Source organism: Tachypleus tridentatus, chromosome 3 (genome assembly GCF_004210375.1).
Source record: "Tachypleus tridentatus isolate NWPU-2018 chromosome 3, ASM421037v1, whole genome shotgun sequence".
In the NCBI taxonomy this organism is placed as follows: domain Eukaryota; kingdom Metazoa; phylum Arthropoda; class Merostomata; order Xiphosura; family Limulidae; genus Tachypleus; species Tachypleus tridentatus.
In genome coordinates this window covers 14938666-14959172 of record NC_134827.1, presented here as the reverse complement: position 1 = coordinate 14959172, position 20507 = coordinate 14938666, and the positions used below count along the sequence as shown (strand labels likewise).

The 20507-nt window shown below is 29.9% G+C and overlaps 1 protein-coding gene across 11 annotated transcripts in view; it reads right to left on the bottom strand.

The window, feature by feature from the left end:
• The window catches only part of LOC143246400 (E3 ubiquitin-protein ligase HECW2-like), a 72858-nt gene that overhangs the window by 32102 nt on the left and 20249 nt on the right, over positions 1 to 20507 (bottom strand). For 7 of the 11 annotated variants that reach the window (XM_076493035.1, XM_076493039.1, XM_076493044.1 and 4 more), the window contains exons 2-8: positions 19546 to 19960; positions 13887 to 13994; positions 12640 to 12743; positions 8586 to 8667; positions 6533 to 6699; positions 4237 to 4373; positions 268 to 365 (exon numbers count right to left, since the gene is read on the bottom strand). In XM_076493035.1, coding sequence (XP_076349150.1) covers positions 268 to 365; positions 4237 to 4373; positions 6533 to 6699; positions 8586 to 8667; positions 12640 to 12743; positions 13887 to 13994; positions 19546 to 19909 — 1060 coding nt within the window. In that variant the 5' untranslated portion in view covers positions 19910 to 19960. Of the gene's footprint in view, positions 1 to 267; positions 366 to 4236; positions 4374 to 6532; positions 6700 to 8585; positions 8668 to 12639; positions 12744 to 13886; positions 13995 to 19545; positions 19961 to 20507 lie in introns of those variants that run through there. The other 4 variants (XM_076493042.1, XM_076493041.1, XM_076493040.1 and 1 more) reach the window with 3 other exon arrangements.

Genomic DNA, 20507 nt, shown 5'->3' with positions numbered 1-20507 from the left:
CAGATTTAATGATAATGACATTTAAATTTCTAAAGGGTATGCAACAGGAACTTTGCTAATGGCACTAAAACTACAGTACAACCTTGCCAGTCATCAAGTTTATTATCAGAGCAAAAACATGGCTGAAATTCAATATGATCTGATATAAAGAACATATAGGGTCTCACATTTATAATACATATCAAAGGGTTAATAAAGTATGCAAATTACCACCCTTGAACTTAAACTTGTAGAAATATAATTAAATATTCCTCTAACTCCATTTACCTGGCCCACTTTCAAGAGTAAATATGAAAGTTAGCTGTCCAGTCACATGCTCTGAAGGACTTTTGCTGGTCAGACTAAAGGTCAACTCCAATGGAGTACTGTTATTAAAATAAATAACGGAAACATGATCATTACAATAAAGAAATCATCTGACTTCTCAAAAAAAATTATATAAATTCCACATAAAGCTCAAAAACACCATACAACTGATATCATAAAATGTAAGCAATAGAGCATAAAACAGAATATAGCATTACAACAGAACAAACAAGACACTACAATTTTTAAAGTAATTCAGAAATTGACACTACAACCACAAAAATTACTGCTACAGAAAAGATACATTTCAAAGGAAGTACTTCAGTACCAAGAAGTCACAGATAAGACTGATGCACATTAAAACTGATAAGGAATAAATGAAATTTCTTACAAGTGTGATACATTAAACCTTAAGTATGGGTATATTAAATAAACTTTAAATATCCTGGAATAATAATGGCATTATTAAGTACAGCAGGACTTAATTGCAGGGACTGTAACAAACCAAAATAACAACCACAAAGAAGCCTATTTAAAAACCATCTTTTAAATGTTTGAATATTAACAATGACTATTTCATAGTATTGAGTGCACAAAAACAAAGATTATTGTACTTATAAAGCCATCTAAAGTGTTATATATGTGTCTACGTAGTGAATCAATATTTGAGTATCTCAACGAAGTTTCATCAAAATAAGCATATGACTTTTTCAGACAAGCGTATGGGAGAAATAACGAATCTTATTGCTTTAATTTTTTCAAGCATTCTTCTGTCAGTGATCTTCATAAATTATTTCTTGTACTGAAAAGGATATATATATATCTGTGTCTGTGTGTGTGTGCATGCACACATGCACCTATATGGACAATACTATATTTTTGGGCATATAATTAGATATGAGGGTAGGTTGGTAGAGATCCTAATGAGTGATAAATAAAATTGGGTATACATGCACTACATGCTTGATATTGCTAGCTCACAAAATTATAGCTAATGAAAAGGAAACAAACAAGAATAATAAAACATTTTAACTTTATAAAGACAAGTAATAATCAATGTATACATAATCTAGCTAGTTATAGTAATGTAGAGAGTTTTAATTGTATAAGAGTATTGAAACAAGAAATTCAAAACTACATATGCAATTACAGTGATCTGCCAAAATGAATCTGACCCAATTGACATATGTGCTTGCGTGCACATGTGTACATTTGCACACATGTGGATACAAAGCAAACAAAACCATATTCTAAATAGAAAGAATAGAATAAATCCATCATTGCTGCTAATTTAACAAAACACATACAATAAATTTTATTTATATAGAAACTATAATACAGTTGCAATAGTTTTATTTTTAAATTTTACTTATAACATTTCTAGGTAAAATTAAATACAGTTACTTAGGAACCTTTAATTCTAGTTGTTTTCATTACTGAGTACATATTATGCCTTCCTCTTCTACTAATGTCATCAAAGATGGATTAAATAGCAAAATTAATTATAACATACATAATATATAAAAATGCATTGTAAACCACAATAGTAAAAATCTTATATTTAAAAATATTTATTCTGTACTCAGAAGTATAATGTACATGGAAGAAACTTTTGTTTATAAATCTTTCTTCAGCTGTCTTCTTTTCTAAAAAATATCTTTAAAAACATTAAATCTAAAGTATGTTGCAACAGTCCTGGTGACAAAGTAATTCTTCAAAAGAGTTTTTCATGGACTTTATGGTTATTGTGATAAAATCTACAACAGTTGTTGAAGGCTATATCTAAAGAGTCCATTTTGTGCATGGCAATGATGCATACAGGTCACAAGTATACCCATCATAAGTCACAAGCGACATAAAAATATATTTTGGCACAGGATATTAGATTAAAATAAAGACACTTCCAGATTAGGAATACCTGCCATATAGTTTGAAAAATCGTTAATAGATTACTTTGCTTTTAGTCAGGAAAGTCTATATTATATGGTTCTCAGGAGCTACAAAATGCTTACGTAGATCTTCTGTCAGACTAATATAGATTCAGTATGCAGTATCGTGAAACAGAGTATAAGAAAGTTGAAGAAGGGAAAAAAGAACAATATGAGTTGAATCAAAAATATTTTAAACCTTACAACATAACACATTTCTACTTCACACTTATTTGTTTTCTCTATATCTCTAAAAAGCAATTAAAAGAAATTGCATCCATTGGTCCAAGAAAGACAAAACAGGTCATAAATTATAAGTACATCAAGACTAAACATAAATTATACCAAAAGTGCTTATATTTAATGATTAACCACTGAAACAGTGCACAATTGTGATTGGTTAATTTTTCTAATATAATTTAACAAGTAGCATGTCTTATACCCAAGAATCTACTAAATTTATGCATATAATTATAGTAAAGTATTTATTATAGCTCTGAAAGTGCACATCAGCTTATGTATTCAATACCTATAAACTATCATGGTTTTGTAGTTGTATGATGCATTTAAAACAAATCATATGCATTGTAGAAGAACCTGCCAGTGGCTCAAGCAATGATGATTTTTAGCTTTTACAACATATGGTTAATGAAATTTCAGTAACTAATAGGAAGATAAAAATTATTCTAATTTCATTACACTGTTCATGAAGCAACAAAATATACAAAACTCTTTTACTGCCACTAGTATGCATAAAGAACTCTTCTAGTGACAGGCTTATTTTGAGATACACTGAAACAAAAGCGACATTTATGATACCCTTACTTAATTATAAAATTATTGACTTGTTACGTGCCTATTTCTCAGAAAACTTACACAATGTTAAACTTTTCATAAGTAAAACAAAAAATATATAGTTTGCATACATGTTCCCATAGAAATAAAAAAATTAATCCAAACAAATGAGGTACAATACTGCTGAGGAATACAAATGAAAAATTTCTCACTTTCATTTCACTCAACTAAACTACCTTACCCAGTATGAATGACTTAGATTAAAAATAAAATACTTTTTTAATCCATAACCTTAAATACCATAACTGTTGTACTTCCCTCCAATTACACTATGTAATCATAATACTGCCCTTATATTTATTAATTATTCCTACATTTCTGCTCCTAAATTATTTCATTAAACATTCAATGAAATTATAAAGTTTACTAATAAAAATTCCTTAAATTACATCCAAAATTTTCAGATTTGACCAGTGATTTGATTGTTAATTGTCATTATTTCAAATTCTGAAAGACAAGAATTTTTCTAACATCAAACCTTTGCCATGTTCTTATTGTTTTACTTCTACAGAAACTTAACAGATTTGAATACATTTTAAATGGACAACTTTTTAAGCCTTTTTTAACAATGTAATGTACAAAAACACTGTGTTTATTTTTATCAATATTTCCATTTAATATATTGTACTTAACATTCTCTTAATTAAGTATAACTGAAAAAATACAAAGAACAAATATAAATAATTTAACAATAATTATAAGCTTATTATATTAGGTTGAGGAATAATTCGTGAGCGTTTTTAAATAATTTCATTCAAGCATTACATGCAAGACTATACAATACTTCAATGCATGAACACATTACACCCAAAACATTTATTATGATACTTTATTTCATGTAATACCTAGGTATATAGTATGCATTGTTTTAAACGAAATTGCAAGAAATTAAATGCGAAAAGTAGACGGTGTCGAAAATGCTCGATTTTGTTCACTTGACATTCCATTTAATGAGCTGAAAATGAAAGCAAAAATTAAAGACATATGAAAATCAAACACACCATCTATTAGAGCAAAAAATTATCTACCAAATGACATGAAATATTTTGTGAAAGCATTTCATTTATGAATATATTTTTTTTTTAACTTGAAAAAACGCTCACGAATTATTCCTCAACCAAATAATAAAAATAAGATTAAGTCTTACCCACTATACTGTTCTTTCAAAAAAGAAACTTGAATGCTGAGTTTTCCTAAGAAACGACTGATGATTGGTCTGCTTTTAGAAAATTTATCTTTAACTTCAAACTCCAAATTGTCAAATGGAGAAGCAACAAATTCAAACTGTGAAAGTTATAATATAACAAAAGTGTAAAAAACTGAAAGGTCAAACCAACAAAATCACATTTCATATCTTGTAAACACTTATCTTCTCATTATAAAAATAAATAAATTGAGTTTAACACATATATATTTAAAGATTTAATGCCACAAAAACTTCCAATAGGTAGTTGAATTTTCCACAAGGCTACTCAAGGGCTATCTATGCTTGCTATCCCTAATTTTTCACACAACAGATTAGAGAGAATACAGCTATCAACCACTGTCAATTTTTGGGCAACTCTTTCCTTTGAATAGTGTAAGTAATCTTAAAACTTGTGATTTTGGGTTTTTTTTTCTAATAAAAACTGAGATAAAAATTATGTTACACTTCAACTTTACCAGTTTTTGACATTCAAAATTTTATTTTCTAATTACTAATACAACATTTAAACAAATAAAAAAGAACAATAAGAGAGACTGTATACTGTGTCCCCACCACTTCTTTTAAAAATAGCATGTCCTGATATTAGATAACATCAAATTTCACCTTCAAAAAGTGAAAAATTGCTTTACAGATCAGCACTGATCAACAATCTTGGTCATTTGTTGTAGTGTGATGAGGAGTCTCAATCTTAATGTCTCTATTAAATTTGGTATGAATACAATGATACTTTACAGAGTTATTAACCAAAACCCACAAAAATGCCCTGTCTAATATTAAAAAAAAAAGAAAAGAAAAAAGAGAGAGAGAGATTTAAAGTGATCCAGAATCAAAACTTGGATTTGGGTTCACACCAAATTTGAGGACTGTCCTGGGCTAACTCTCCATTTTCTGCATATTAGTCTATTAGCTTGGAATACACATGCAGAAACACAGACAAATACACACACAAACCAAACTGCAATACTCTCATCCTCCCCTTCTAAGGCAAGGGTATAAATTGTAATAACTCAGTTTTATGGTGGTGGAAATCTGCAAAAAAATGTGATTTCCAGAGGTCCAGTAACATTTAAATCTGGTGACTATAGAGACAAAACTGTCTCTTTCTTTGAATCAATTTTTAATAATTTTAACAATATTGATCGGTGCAGTGTCTTTTGGAAACATAACCCCTCTGTTTGGGAATAATGTATTCATTACAAGATGAACCTGGTCTGTAATCAGGTTTAAGTTATCATTTGCCATCACTTTGCTTTTCAATGAGACCAAAAGTTTCAAACTTTTCCAACAAAATGCTGTCCATACCACCATAGAATCTACAACAAGCTTAATAGATGGCACTATCCATTCAAAATTGCAAGCTTCTAGCTTTTACTACAGTACAGTTTTTACTGGAAAAATATAAAAGATGATTTCTCTGATCAAGTACATGCTTTTATTGACTTTTCATCCAATGTGTGTCATTGACACTGCTTTACTCAGACTTTACATTTTTTGGTGTCATTAAACAGTTCTGAATGGTAGGCCTTCCAAGGTTAACTGTTTGGTGCAGCTTCCTTTGAGGTTTTTTCAATAGATATTGACTTGGAAGCATATCTTAAAGTTTGTACACTTTTGATGAATGTTAATGTTTGAACATCATCATTTATCAACTTGGTTTCTCGACCACTATTACATTTGTCTGATGCATTTCTGTTTTTTTTTTTTTATATCCATACTGATATCACTTTTAACACTGTTCCTTGCAATACATTCATTACTTTATTGATAATTAGCTAGATATCAACCTACAGTCATGCCTTTTTGAAAATGACAGTTTGTATTTACCTGACACTTTTAAAGCCTTCCAATATATAAAAGGTGAAAGACAATGTTATTCAATAATTTAATAGATGTATTATCACAAAGTTACATATTTCCTACTATAAGATACCAAAACCTGGAGTTCAAAATAAGGTGCTTTCATTATTTATTTCAGCCATGTATATTCATACCTACAGGAAAAAAGGTAAAGTGGAAACAGACATACATATAGTGAGATAGCAATATAACAGAGAAAGTGTGTGTTTGTAGAGGGAGAGAGAGATGGATAGCTTGGTACTGAGTGATGAAATACAGCAGTACAAAACTTTTTAACATATAATGGCCAACTTGATGCAAAAAGTGTTAGAAAAAATGTTTTTAGAAAATAGATTATTACATTATAAAAATTTTATAATTAGAATTTAATAAATCAAACCTTTTCATTCCAGCAAGGATTAACAGTAGAGTCCACTACCGCACTCCGGTATTCTTGACCATGATGTGACATTGGTACAGTTTCTTCTTTACCAGATTGAACTGAGACCTTTATGTAGGGGTCAGGACTAAAAAACATTCCTTTTTTAAGATTCTTGGCTTGAATGTCTACAGGAAAAAACAAACATAAATGAAACCAGAATATCAGCTCTCTAAAAAGAGAAATTTAACAAATAACAAGTATTTCATAAAATATAAAAGTAATATATTGTACAGTTACTAATTACATCTGTTTTGATAAGGTTAAAGCTCTGTTTTGATGAAAATAAATCATCATAAGAAGTATGATATATGAATTAGTGAATGTTTGTTTGTTTTGAATTTTGCACAAAGCTACTCGAGGGCTATCTGTGCTAGCCGTCCCTAATTTAGCAGTGTAAGACTAGAGGGAAGGCAGCTAGTCATCACCACCCACTGCCAACTCTTGGGCTACTTTTTTACCAACGAATAGTGGGATTGACCGTCACATTATAATGCCTTACAGCTGAAAGGGCGAGCATGTTTGGCGCAACGGAGATGCAAGTTAGTGAATGAAATATGTATTACAACTAAAAAAATAATACATTTTGTGACAACTTTACACCACAAAATTTATCAGCCATTAATCATTGTTGCTCAAGCACACCACGAAACAAACTAAAATAATGAAACCACATAATCTTTTGTTTATTTACAGAGTTGAAAACATATAACAATGAACATTTTTTGTGCACTTATGCCACATTGGATGAGAATGTTCAGTTTATACTTAGTTATACAAATGTTGCTATGCACATAAATGTTTGAACTTGTCTATAATTATCAGTAGAGTTACTTTATAAGCAAACAAGAACTTTATACTTGTCAACAGTTTATGACTTATTAATATATCAACTCAATGTAAATTACTGGTAAAACTAGCAAGACAGAAGATCATCTTCCTGTCTTTCTTTTTTAACATTCAATAATAAATGCAATGTCTGAATTGTAAAAAAATTATTTTTATAAATTAAGGGTAGATTATAAACTGAGAAAATTTTCAATATTATCTCTGTTTTCTGGTTTAGTTGTATTCATTTGTTTGTGTGTGTAACCCTTTAACATTATTACTTCAAGCCATTTAAAGATTTACATATCTGGCACAGAATAAGGACTTGATGACCTTTAGATGAAATCTAAATGTCAAGATAATTTGGCAAAGAATATAAACACTGAAAGCAGTCAAGGCCATTTTAAGCCTTAAGCAACACTGTAATGTAGGATAAAACTAACATTAAACAATAGAAGCACTGTAATCTCTAGCGTGGTTAAAAAAGAACAAATGCAAATAGAATTTGGCAGCCAAATTTTGCCCTAACTATATGCTTAAAAGCAAAATGTTAAAACACCTAACAGTTTTTCATACTAACATCAGTTCCTGATTTTCTTCATAATTTATTTTTATCAAAAGGCAAATAAATATTTTATCTTACCAAAATTCTAACAACTAATAAAATAAAATTAGACTATCACTAGTGTTTCTCAGTTTTAACAACATTTCAAAATTTAAGTTCAGATTACATATAGTTAGTAAGATAAAAGGTAAAATTTTTTATGGGTCTCTTCTTAACTATTGCAATATATGTTATTTGTGTATATAATACATAGGCTAATAAGGGTTAATTTGGTGAAGTTTATTTAGCTATATATCTATATAATAAATTATTGTTACAACTAGTTATATTAAATAAATAACTAAATATTTGATCCATCATTATAAATATGTAGTGAAAAGTGCTATGTGGCTTTTATTGGAAAAAGCATTTATGAATGAGAGTAAACAAAATGGTGTACTTTCAATCTGTTAACATGATTCTTTTCAAGCCAACACTATATTCCTGGCACTGTCAGTTTAATCTAAAACAACTACTATTTGAGATAGTACTGCTACTCAAACTGGTCAACGAGCTATAAAACTCTACTACACAATAACACATACCTGAAAGAGAGTCACACAATTAATAACTGTCACTCACTTGTGAGAGAGAATTTCACCATCTCAGTAAGATTTTGTTGACTACTGGAAGGTAAATATACCTCTTCACTGCTTGAACCATTCTAATAAAAAAAATATTTTATTTATAATTACCCTAATCATTTGAGCACTTTGTACATCTATGACTAACTATAATAAAATATGTAAAAAATACAATATTAAAAACTAAACAAGGAATAATTATTTCTGATCATGAATTTCTAATGAAATTAAAAACAAAATAAAACAGAACTTATTCCAAAGAAAGTCTGAACTAAACTCCACGGCTCTTAAACATTCCAATATGGTAACATATTCCAATACACTTACACAAATATAAAGTACTGCTACAAAAACTTTCAAAAGACTGCATAAAAGATACTAACACTTCATATATATCCCTCAATATATGATTATAATGAGCATAAACATTTATAAGTTATTCTTTTACACAAATGGCTTTCTGCCATCTTATATATAATTATAAGTTTCTCCTTAACTTTTATATGAATACTTTTACAGAACAAAATTTGACTACAATTATCATAGTATTAAGTGAAATCTGAAAGTGACAATATATGTAACATAAATAATAACATAATAATGTTTATGGACAACAAGGGACCTGTTGGTCCATCTTGGTCGTCCCATTCTCTAATACAAACTAAAACTATAAAAAAAAATATTAAAGGCAGTCCTTGTTTTTCATACATTTATAAAGCTTTCTTTTAAACTCACTCAAATTTACTGCCTCCACAACATGTGATTGGCACCTCATTTCAAAGGCCAAATATCCTATTTGATAAATAAAACTGTCTTAGCTGAAGACAGCTTCTAACTTGCCCAGATTTACATCTGTGTCTCCTAGCTCAATAATTCTTGCTGCTAAGTAGGAAAATGTTGATGCACCAACATTATCAGTTCCTTTTACAATCTTAAACACTTCACTCAGATCCCCTTTAATTCTTCTTTTCTCAATAAAAAATAACTAAGGATCTTAATTTCTTCTTATATGACCAGCCTTCCATTACAGGTACCACTTTAGTAACCTCCTTTGGACTCTTTCCAACAACTCAATGTCTTTACTAAGATAAGGATCCCAAGAGTGAACACAATATGCCAAATGTGGCCTAACCTAATTATAATTTCTTTAGACCTGTATTCAATATTTCTGTAGATACAACCTAAAATCTTATTTTCCCTTCTACTAGCAACAGCACACTGCTTGGATGGCTTAAAAGACTGATCAACCATTACACCAAGATCCTTTTCTTTCATTACACTATTAAGGTTATTCCCATCCAAATTATAGTTGTAATTCAAATTATAATAATCCACATGCATTACCTTGCATTTATCATAATTAAAACCCATTAGCCTCACTCAATAAATGATCTAAATCCTTTTGTAAAGCAGCAACATCCTCTTCACACCCAAGATCTTGATATTGTCAGCAAATTTACATAATTTATTGACCAAACCTTTATCTATGTCATTGATGTAAATTTATAAAAAGCAATGGTTCTAAGACTGAGCCTAAGGTACACCTCTTGCAACATTGATCCAGTTTGACTGACCTCCATTTATAACAACACTCTGCTTTCTTCCATCAGGCCACTCTTCTATCTAGTTAGTTAGCTTGTTCCCCACACCTATAGAGATAAGTTTCTTCACAAGCCTTTTATGTGGCACTTTGTAAAATACTTTCTGAAAAGCTAGATACACCAATTCCACACTATACCCTCATCTACATGTACAGGAACATTTTCAAAGCATGTCAAATGATTTTTAAACTTGGTTTCCCCTTACTGAAACCATGTTGATTATCTGATAAAATTCTAAAGTTTGTTAAGTGACTTTGCAAAGTATCTTTTTAAAGACTTTCAAAAACTTTTCCAACAATTGATTTAAAAATAATAGGCCTCTAATTACTGGGGCAGCTTCTATTACCTCCTTTGAAGATAGGAGTGACATAAGCTTATTTCCAATCTGTTGGTACTTGTCCACTATTTAAGGACTTACAAAAAATTGTGGCAAGTGGTTCACATATTCAATCCTTGATCTCATTTAAAACACTGAGAAAGTATTATCTGGCCTTATCATTCTTTAAACTTCCCAATTTTATTTAAACAAGCTCACCACAGCAATGGCTGGTTTCCAGATAAAGCCTGCAATAGGCTTATTGCAGCAGTTTTTAATTGACATAGGCTACGTTCTAGAGGATAATCATAAACTGTAACCTTATTATAATAAGATAGTTGGGTTCCACAAAATGCAATAATGTTAAATGTAGGATTGTGTTATTTAAAGTTACCCACAAGTAGTCATTTTTGATATCCTTTGCATCAATATTTCGTACATAAGACATTTTCTTATTCAATTGAGAACTTCAGGTATTCAAGATATCCAGCCATTTTAAGAAAACAAAACAGTATGTCAAAATTATCACATGATTGTATTTATTAATAGCACTGTTGACATGGTTAAATGCAGTAAAACATTTACTTTTTTGCATGAACAAACATGTAGTGTATGAAAATAAAATGTTGAACATTTCTAACATTTCCTACACCTAATTTTAAAGAGTAGAAATCCTGCACAAAATTTACAGCTAATAAAAGAACAAAATTTACTGCTTCATTCTGGCTGATTTATTGCTACAAGCAAAGTCTAGTATTGCTCTTAGATGCAGGATGTATATGTTTTTTTCTTTCCAAACTTGTAATGTGGATTCACTAGAATATTAAGGTAGCAATGAATTTAAGAATACTATAACTTGATCTTTATTCTCACAACACTGACTACAAGTCTTCATCAAGAGTGTGTGGCATCATAGTGCCTTACAAAGAAGGATATGTATACAACTTTCCCAGATTAGGTTCTTGGTCAATGCACTGTGACACTCTCCGATTGGTTCATTATTGTCATCTGTCAACCAATCAGCATTCTGATCTCATCTCACTAGGCTCACTGCTGTTTCTACCTACTTATAGTCTCCTGCTGTATTGTTTATGTTCTTTTCTAATAAGATGTAAGCAGCTTCTACAGCCATCTCTTGTTGTTCTTCTGTTCCTTTGCTGATAATTTTAGTCTCCTTCCATTTAGGTAGGTGTATCCTGCTTCCTCTCCATGTGCTATTTGTATTAAAAAAACTTAGAGAACAAAGACCCTGTTATACCATTTTTAGGCTCACTGACACCTTAGTATCCATTTGTCAACATGAACAATATTCGTTTGTCCATGGATTTACTAATCTCAAGGTCACAAGCAACCTGAGTTGACTGTTAGCAATATTTAATTTGATTAAGAGCATACAGTTTGCCTTTGACAGTAGATAACTTGCATTTAATTGAGGATTTACATATCAAGTATAATAAAAAAAATTACTTAAATTGTGAAAACCAAGGGCAACACCCAGATTTATTAAAAATATCTCAAAATGCCAGAAGAAAAATGGCAGTGTTACAATCTCTTTTCTGTTCACCTCTTATATACTGGTCTGCCCTCTAGAAACAAGCATGCTTTGGTGGCATGACTAAAAAGGTTTCTCATGAAAACAAATATAAAAAGGACAATTATTTTAACTAAAAGTTAGCAAAATTAATGAACTGTACTACAAAACCTTAATTGAAAAGTGTCAAAACTCACAACTTTAATGATTGAAAACTGGGAGCCAAATACATACCATGTTACATCAGAATGTGTGTTATAACAGAGCGTGAGTGCCGTAAGGCATAATGAAACATAAAATATATAAAACAAAATTAAACAGCTCTTCTTTTTTGATAATGACATCCACTGGATTTTAAACATAGTTACAAAAAGATTTGCAATTAAATATTTCTTTGAAAATAAATAATAATATAACAAATTACAGAGATTCCAACTATGTTTTGGTTGTTTACTGCTCAACAGAAAGCATAGAATATGAAGCTTGTAATAGATTTCAATTTTTTTTCTGCTAATTAGGTGGATTGATGGTATACAAATAGAAAGAATAGCAGATCCAAACATGTAATTTATACATTTCTTAGACAAAAAAAAATCAATAATACCTGGCTGGTAACATCAGTGGACTTTCTTAATGTAACAACAGGACTAACAGCTCTGAGTGCTCCTGTCACTCCATGATAGTATCGAAAACAGACATCTGTTGCATCTGAATATGTACAAGGTATATTTTGAGTGTGAAACATTTAAAACAAAGATTAAAAATTTATTACAGTTCAAAGAGTTTTAATTAGCAAATAGGGTGAAAGGACCGAAGGTTAACGTTTGTTAACCTGAAGATGACCTAGAAAGGTCAAAACATTGTTCTCTGTTTATCAATAAAAGTGATAATACCCATACCAGCCATTCTGAGATACACTGGAGGTTAATTTGTTTTTTATCCACCCAGCATTCTAAGTTACAATCACAAAAAATATAAAAAACACTGATATTAATATATATAACCTAACAATGATACAAGGGTTAAAATAAAGGTAAAGCTCATATATTAAAAAAACAACAAAATTTTAAAAATCAAAAGTGCCAAGCTAGCAAATAAAACAAAAAGAAAACATTGTGCATTTCATACACTTGTGAAATAGAATGATAAGTAATAAAATGTCTGAAGCTATTAAAACAATATGCATTTTATATACTTGTGTGCTGGGATGAAAAATAACCTGTTTTAAACTATTAAAACAATGTGCAGTTGTTAGGTTTGTATACTAGAATAACAAGTAACAACATATCTGAAACTGTTCAAATACCATTTTAAAACACTGATAAATACAAGAATGTAAGTCAGGAAATACATAATTAAGACCACGTAACAAGGCTGATAAAGGTATTGTCATCTGATACATTAACAGGCATGCCTTGAAACATTCTCTTGCAGTTTTAATTGTTTTGTGGGTGAATTCTCACTGTAGAAACATCACATATTGAAGAACATGTTCATTGTACTAGTTATTAATTGTTTGATTCTTTCAACAGGTTTTCTTCCATGGCTTTAAGCTGCTGTAATGGTTATTAAAATATTAAAATAGTGAATATTTCTTCAACTACTAAAATTCAGTATATATTTAATATAAATATCACTTAAACCTCTTATTATTATCATTATCCATTGTTGTGATACAACTTATTTCAATGTATCTTTGGTGGAAATAGAAACATGGTTCAATCCCATTTCGCAAACAAGCCTTGTGTATATCAAATAATCAAGTCTATTTGTGGTAATACCAATTTATGTAACATATTTTTCTACTAGCCAAAATAAAAACTAATCAACACAAACTATGGATTTGCTTACCTTCAGGGAATTGACTATCCCAATCGATGAACCATGAAACTTGCCCTTTTTGGGTGTTGTTAGATCGTTTATTTTTATATCCCAAGAAACGAAAAGGATCAGCTTCATCTAAAAGAAATATTGCAGATCTCTGACACCAATTACCACAAAGCCATATACAGTAGTGTAAAAATTTATTATAACATATCAACAACTGTCACTTTGAGTTCTATATACAAAACAATCACCAATTTTCTAGATAATGTAGCCTGTATTTATTGCAAATTAATCTTACAGAAAAAATTAAAATTAGTACACAAATGATTTTTAATTTTCTTTAATGCTGTGATATTTATTATGGCCACCTTTGACTCAATAAAAGCCTGGCATCTTTATGGAATTGTGTTGTATTCTCTCAAAGTTTGACATAATTTGATTCAATTTCTCTTGAAGCAGTGTCTATAAGTTTTCTTTAGTACAGTTAGTTCAGCAAAATTTGTTCTATGGGGATAACATTTTGACTTTGTGGTGTCCATTCCATTTGCTGAACATCTTAGTTTTTTCTTTGTCAAATAAGTTGGAGGTTTCTTGAAGGTTTGTTTATGGTCATTTTGATATTTAATTATAAAATTTTGCTTAATCAAATTCATACTCATTATACTCATTAACTCTTCATTAACTAATATACTCATTAACTCTTCATTAACTAATATACTCATTAACTCTTCAGCATACATCAACACCTTAACCCACACCAAACAACAGTTCAAGTTTAAAGTTCTGTCCAAAACACTTTGTTCCATTGTTTCAAAAACCAGGATGTGTTCTCCTGCAAAAGCTAATGTCCTTTCTGTTATTTTTGCTCGATAAGAGCTGTCTTGCCCTTCTGAAGAGCCATGTTTTTGCAACATTCTTAAGACTGTACTGCTTTAAACTTTATTTGTACATGAACTGTTACTATGAACAGCATGATTATTCACATTCTTCATTTAGTTTTGCAGTAAACTGATTTTTTTAGATATCCAACACTGGTTTTAATAAGCTCTGTTGTACATCTCCTGCTTTGCCTGATATCATAATTCTTGACTGTCTGTCTAACAATCAAGTTACAGTGCACTGGAATATTTTGTAATTTATTTTTCACCTACAACTAATATTGCACACAATTTGACTTTGGCTCTCTCACAGGATTTTCATTCTCTCCATTTTGGCATTTCAGTGGAACATGACACTGTACTGAGTGTTGTTTATTGAAGAAAAAAATCACCCTTTATATATTTACAGGAAAAACTGAGAATGTGAAAACCTCAAATTTTTCTCAGAGGTGAAAGGTGCAGAAACTAAAAGCAATCATGTTTAACAACATTACACCATCTTGAGTAACTCTTCTGTACTTAATTATTTGTTGCTATATTTTCCTTTTTTTCCTTAAAACTCAATAATTCAGCTATTTTGAAGCTTTTCCAATTTTTTTGAAACATATTTTTATTTCTTATGCACAGTAAATCAAACTACAAGAGCCATGGAGTGTTCTCATAAGTATGCAAACTACTCTAAATATGAAGAAACTTTTAAAAGTTTAATACCTATTAAATTTGTAGAGTGTATTTCAAAATAAAAAACAAACTTTATATCTTTGCAAAGTGGTAAACATTATGCTGATACATTTAATCAAGTTATAATGTATTATCATAGCACGACTGATGGTAAAGTTATAGTATAATATAGTGCTATAATGACTTATGACAAAGCTATGTATTGCTTTATTATAACCATTTGTTAAAGTTACATTGTATTGACACAACATACTGTTGCTATTTGTTTATTGTACTGATAAAGCATATCAGCACTAGCGTTAAATTATACTACTATAATGTAACTAATTCAGTAATTATTTTGTACTACCATAGTATAACTGACTGTTGGATTTACATTACACTAGAAAAACAAGAATGACTGCTAAACATGTGTGTATATATATAGCACTGACTGACTGACTGTTGGAATTACATTGAATTGCCATATTGTGTACATCAATAATAGATAGTTACAAGAGTATTTCTATATCATCAACTGATGAAATTACTTTGAACTAAGAGCATAATGACTAACTGCAGGGGTTATACTGTATGTTTCTAACTACTGCTGAGAATGATGCTTCTTTAGTTATGATATTCATCATATCTGCTACTCAGATTTGTTACAGTTTAACTAACTGTAGTTCACCCAACTTATTTTAATAAAAGGATGTTTATGATTTAAATACTTATCTAATATGAAGTTCATAAATATTAAGAGAAAGACTTAAAAAAATGTTAACTTACAATTTTTTTCCTAGTGCATGACAAGACTTACTATCTTTTAGTAAGTATCAACCTTCTCTTTACTGTCTTCAGTATTAATGGTAAAACAGTGTCTTTTCTTAGTGTTTTACACTAGTACAGGTAGTTAACTATGTTCACATATAATGGTAGACATTAGGTCTGGATAATTTATTACCCATGAGCATTGATTACATCAATTAGCATGGCATAAATTGACCAAGCATTTAAAATTACAATTAAATTGACAGCCATAAAAATAATCAACAAGTCAAAATTAGTGTTTCCAATTATACAAATAATTTAAGTACTGTTACTATATTTGTTAAGTATCAAGCTACATAAAGGACTGAATTGTGCTCTGACATATTTAGCCTTATAAGTTTTTTAACTTGAAATTTCTCAGCTTTCTTGACCAGTGCCACCAAACTTGCTTACCCTGTCTTTACTATGGCACAGCTACTAAACATATCTGCTAATGTCACTACTATATATGCAAAAACGGCTCGTTTGGGTTGAGAAAATATTTTACGTAGAAGAACGAACAATGTTCGTTCACAAACCTGACGATAACTGAAGAAGGTCGAAATGTTATTCGTTCTTCTATGTAAAATATTTTCTCAACCCAAACGAGCCGTTTTTGCATATATATTTCTCTACAAGTGGGTTTTCTCGACATCACTGATTATAATGTCACTACTGATTAGAGGGAAAGCAACTAGCTAGCAGTACCTGCCACAAACTTTTTTTGTTTGTTTGTATGGACAGTGGTTTAAGAAACACTGTCGTAATCAATTAACGGGGTCACAGATTAATTAATTCAGCTCTAGTAAACACCATACATTTACCGGGTCACAAACTAGTGATGAATCTTTTTAATAATAAACAAGTATGTGCACTGATGTACAGATTAAAAATATAAAACAATTATAAACATTTTTATCTCCTTTGGTAATCATCAGGTTAAGTAAACCTTTCAAAATTCATTCTTAACCTGATGTTGATGTCAGCAAGCCAAACAGTGTTTCTTGTTATATGTTTTAAATTAAAATGTCTAATACCAATTACAACTGTCTCTACAATAAATATATATTTATTCATTTATTTACACCAAAGGGATTCCTCATCATGTGAAGTGAGAACACCAACAAGTGTGGTAAAAAAAAAACAAATTACCTTAAAAACCTTCATTTTAAATGTCCAACTGGAAATTACTATTAACTCACATTATGAATCACAGTAAATAAGGCTATGATGATCGAACATGAATGCTGTTGTATAAAGTAATTGTAAAGACACTTTCTGAAATTTTGATTAGTGAAAGCCATCCAAAATAAATAAAAAATTATTTCATATACATTTACTATGTTCTATAAAAACTCATATGTCACACAAAAAGAAGCAAAAAATGAATGAAGTTCAACTATAACTATAAAAAAGTATTAAAAACTAATATTAATTGATGGTATCAACTAATAAGTGGATAAAACTAATATTAATTGATGGTATCAACTAATAAGTGGAAGTGTTAACCAAAGGTTTACAATAATCAAATAGTTTGTACATGTAATACTGAACCAACAAATGTGACTTTGTTAAATAATTAAATACGTTAAGAATACTGATGATGTATTTTCAAGCACTCCTATACAAAAAAGGTCTAGTTACAATAACAGTTATGTGTAGAACAAAAAGAAACTTGATGTAAAACCTGTCATATGTCATTTGTCTTACAAATTGAATAGAAGTACAAAGCTGTTACTGATATGATGGTTTTCATTTGAAGAATACTACATAGTTATGAAAAGATACAGTATCATCAGCACCAATTATCAATCATATGGATGGAATCACTGCAAAAAGTAAGTACATTCTCACAATTTAGTTGTATTTAATTACTGTACCATAAAACCAAAAATTTAAATAACTACCACTAGTGCCAGAACAGTTACATGATGGAAAATTAATAGTTACAAAAGCCCTAAACATTGTTTACTGTAACTGTAAAACACTGTTAACTTCATAATATGGGGACCTATAAAGCACGTTATTTTTAACAATATGATTTGTTTCAGTTAGTAGAAAATCCTGGAAATAATGCATTGTTTTAACTTATGACTCTAAAATTAGAAAAAAAAAATTATGTTAGCTTGTCTGTGACAAGATAGTATCTAGTTTAGCTACAGTTTAGTTCTTAGAACATTGTGTTACTGCAAACTATGACTTATGCTGTACCTTTAAGTAATCTCAGCATTTATAATCAGTTCATTTTAACAAAATCTGGATTGATAAAAGTCATGTAGTTGCCTTCATAACCTATTTCTTTCAGTCAAAATCTTTATACAAAAATGTTTGTTAAGCACTTGAAGAACCAAAAAATGATATGGTTGTCAAAATATGAATTTTGCAGTGCATTTGTATTTCAATACAAGACCAAGGACTTATATTTTTTTACATTAACTTTTAATACAAACATTCCATACATTAGAATCATGTTAGGTAAACCAATTTCTATTGGGAATTCAGTATTTCATTATTTAACATCTGTTGTCAAAACTCAAATAATATAAAATTAACTTTGTAATATTATTCAAAAACATCCTTAACATTTTAAGAACCAAAGTCTTACATCTACAATATACAAATGTTCACCATTTACTGTAAATTTATTTAACTGTAATAAAATGCTTTCTGTTGGTCTTACAGATAACCCTTCTGTTGATTAGCATTTGAAAATTCTCTATATAAATAAATAAAATGTTTTACTAAGAAGAAAGAGAATCCTGAGCTGACAGTGTGATTTGCAGTTTGGTTACCTGAAGGTTGACAGACGTCTAGCAAGTTTTACTTACAGCTTCTGTATTGTTTATACTAAATGATTCACACTCATTCTCACCATTTAAAAAAGAGGAATGCAACTTAATCCATTACAGTGATAGAGGGAAAAAAATTATCATCAACAAACAATCATATGTTAGCCAATCAAATACATTCAGTCTATTTTTCTTTTCTTTTTCAAATAATTAGTGTTTTTGGCTAAATTGCATATGCTTTCAAACACAATAACTGCTCATTAACATATATGAAATTCAATTACCTTGTGTTAGGCACATAAAATTTCACATTAGGATTATTGGAAATATAAAGAACATATTTGTACCACTTAAATGAAAAATCATGACTGGCCTAGATGATATTTTATTGGACTGATGTAAACATTTAGTTTTCATTTTGTTCATGTCTAACTGGTTCTGCTAATAAATAACAAATTATTTACTTTATATTCCAAAATACTATGAACAAATTCTGACACAGTAATACAATATCTCTTAGAAAATTTCTTATTTTAAGGCTCGTACCAACAATATACAGCCCAATCCAATCAGAAGGTGTCACTTCTTCCTTGATATCCCAAGCTACAATGAGTGGATCTTGTGAGCCAAACACAAACTCCTTCCTTGAAACAGACAAACTTGAACGATTGTGGGAAGCACATGGCCTTAGTGGAGCAGTATGTGTTTGGAGTGCTGTTCCAACTCCAGATGATGTGGGTGGAACAGGAGCCCGACGTTGAGGGACACTCTGAATGGAAGATGAGGCAGAAGGAAGAGGGGGCCTCCGAGGAGGCAGTGGTTGGGCTGTTCCCTGAATGGTGGTGTTTGTCACTCCTAAAGGCTCCAGTGTCAGAGCTAGAAGAGGACTTCTGCAGCCCCTAGCAATCATAAAACTCTTTACACCCTGCCCACTTTACTTCTGGGCAACTTCATGGTCCACCTATATTTACCAAATTTAAATTATGAATTTAATTTAAAATGAAATCACTATGACTCACTTGTGACATTATTTCTAATACCTCAAACTAAACAATGAATAAATATTTTCTATTAATTATGTTTATGATCAGTTTTTAATAATGTTAACATTCCCTGATCTTTATAGCATTCACATTATTACAATTGTTAATAATTTTAAGAAAACATGCTTATTTAACTAATTAATTTCATTAGGATAAGTTCAAGTTTTCTTAGAAATTAAGTGATTTTATATAAAGCCAATGAAAAAGTCCAGTCAGGAAAATATTTTGGGTTTTAATATTATCTGCAAAGTTCATTTGGTCTGGAGGTTGTAAAACAAAGCTTCAAAGTTTACAGAAGAGTAATATATTTTTGCACTTACTACCAAAACATGTTATTTAAAAAGTAGAAACACAAATCTACTCTGACTTATACATACAGCATGTGCATATTAATACTGACTTTGATGTTTTTCCTCCTCTTTTTCTTTTGTTCAAATCCACAAATCAAAACTTAAACCAATTATT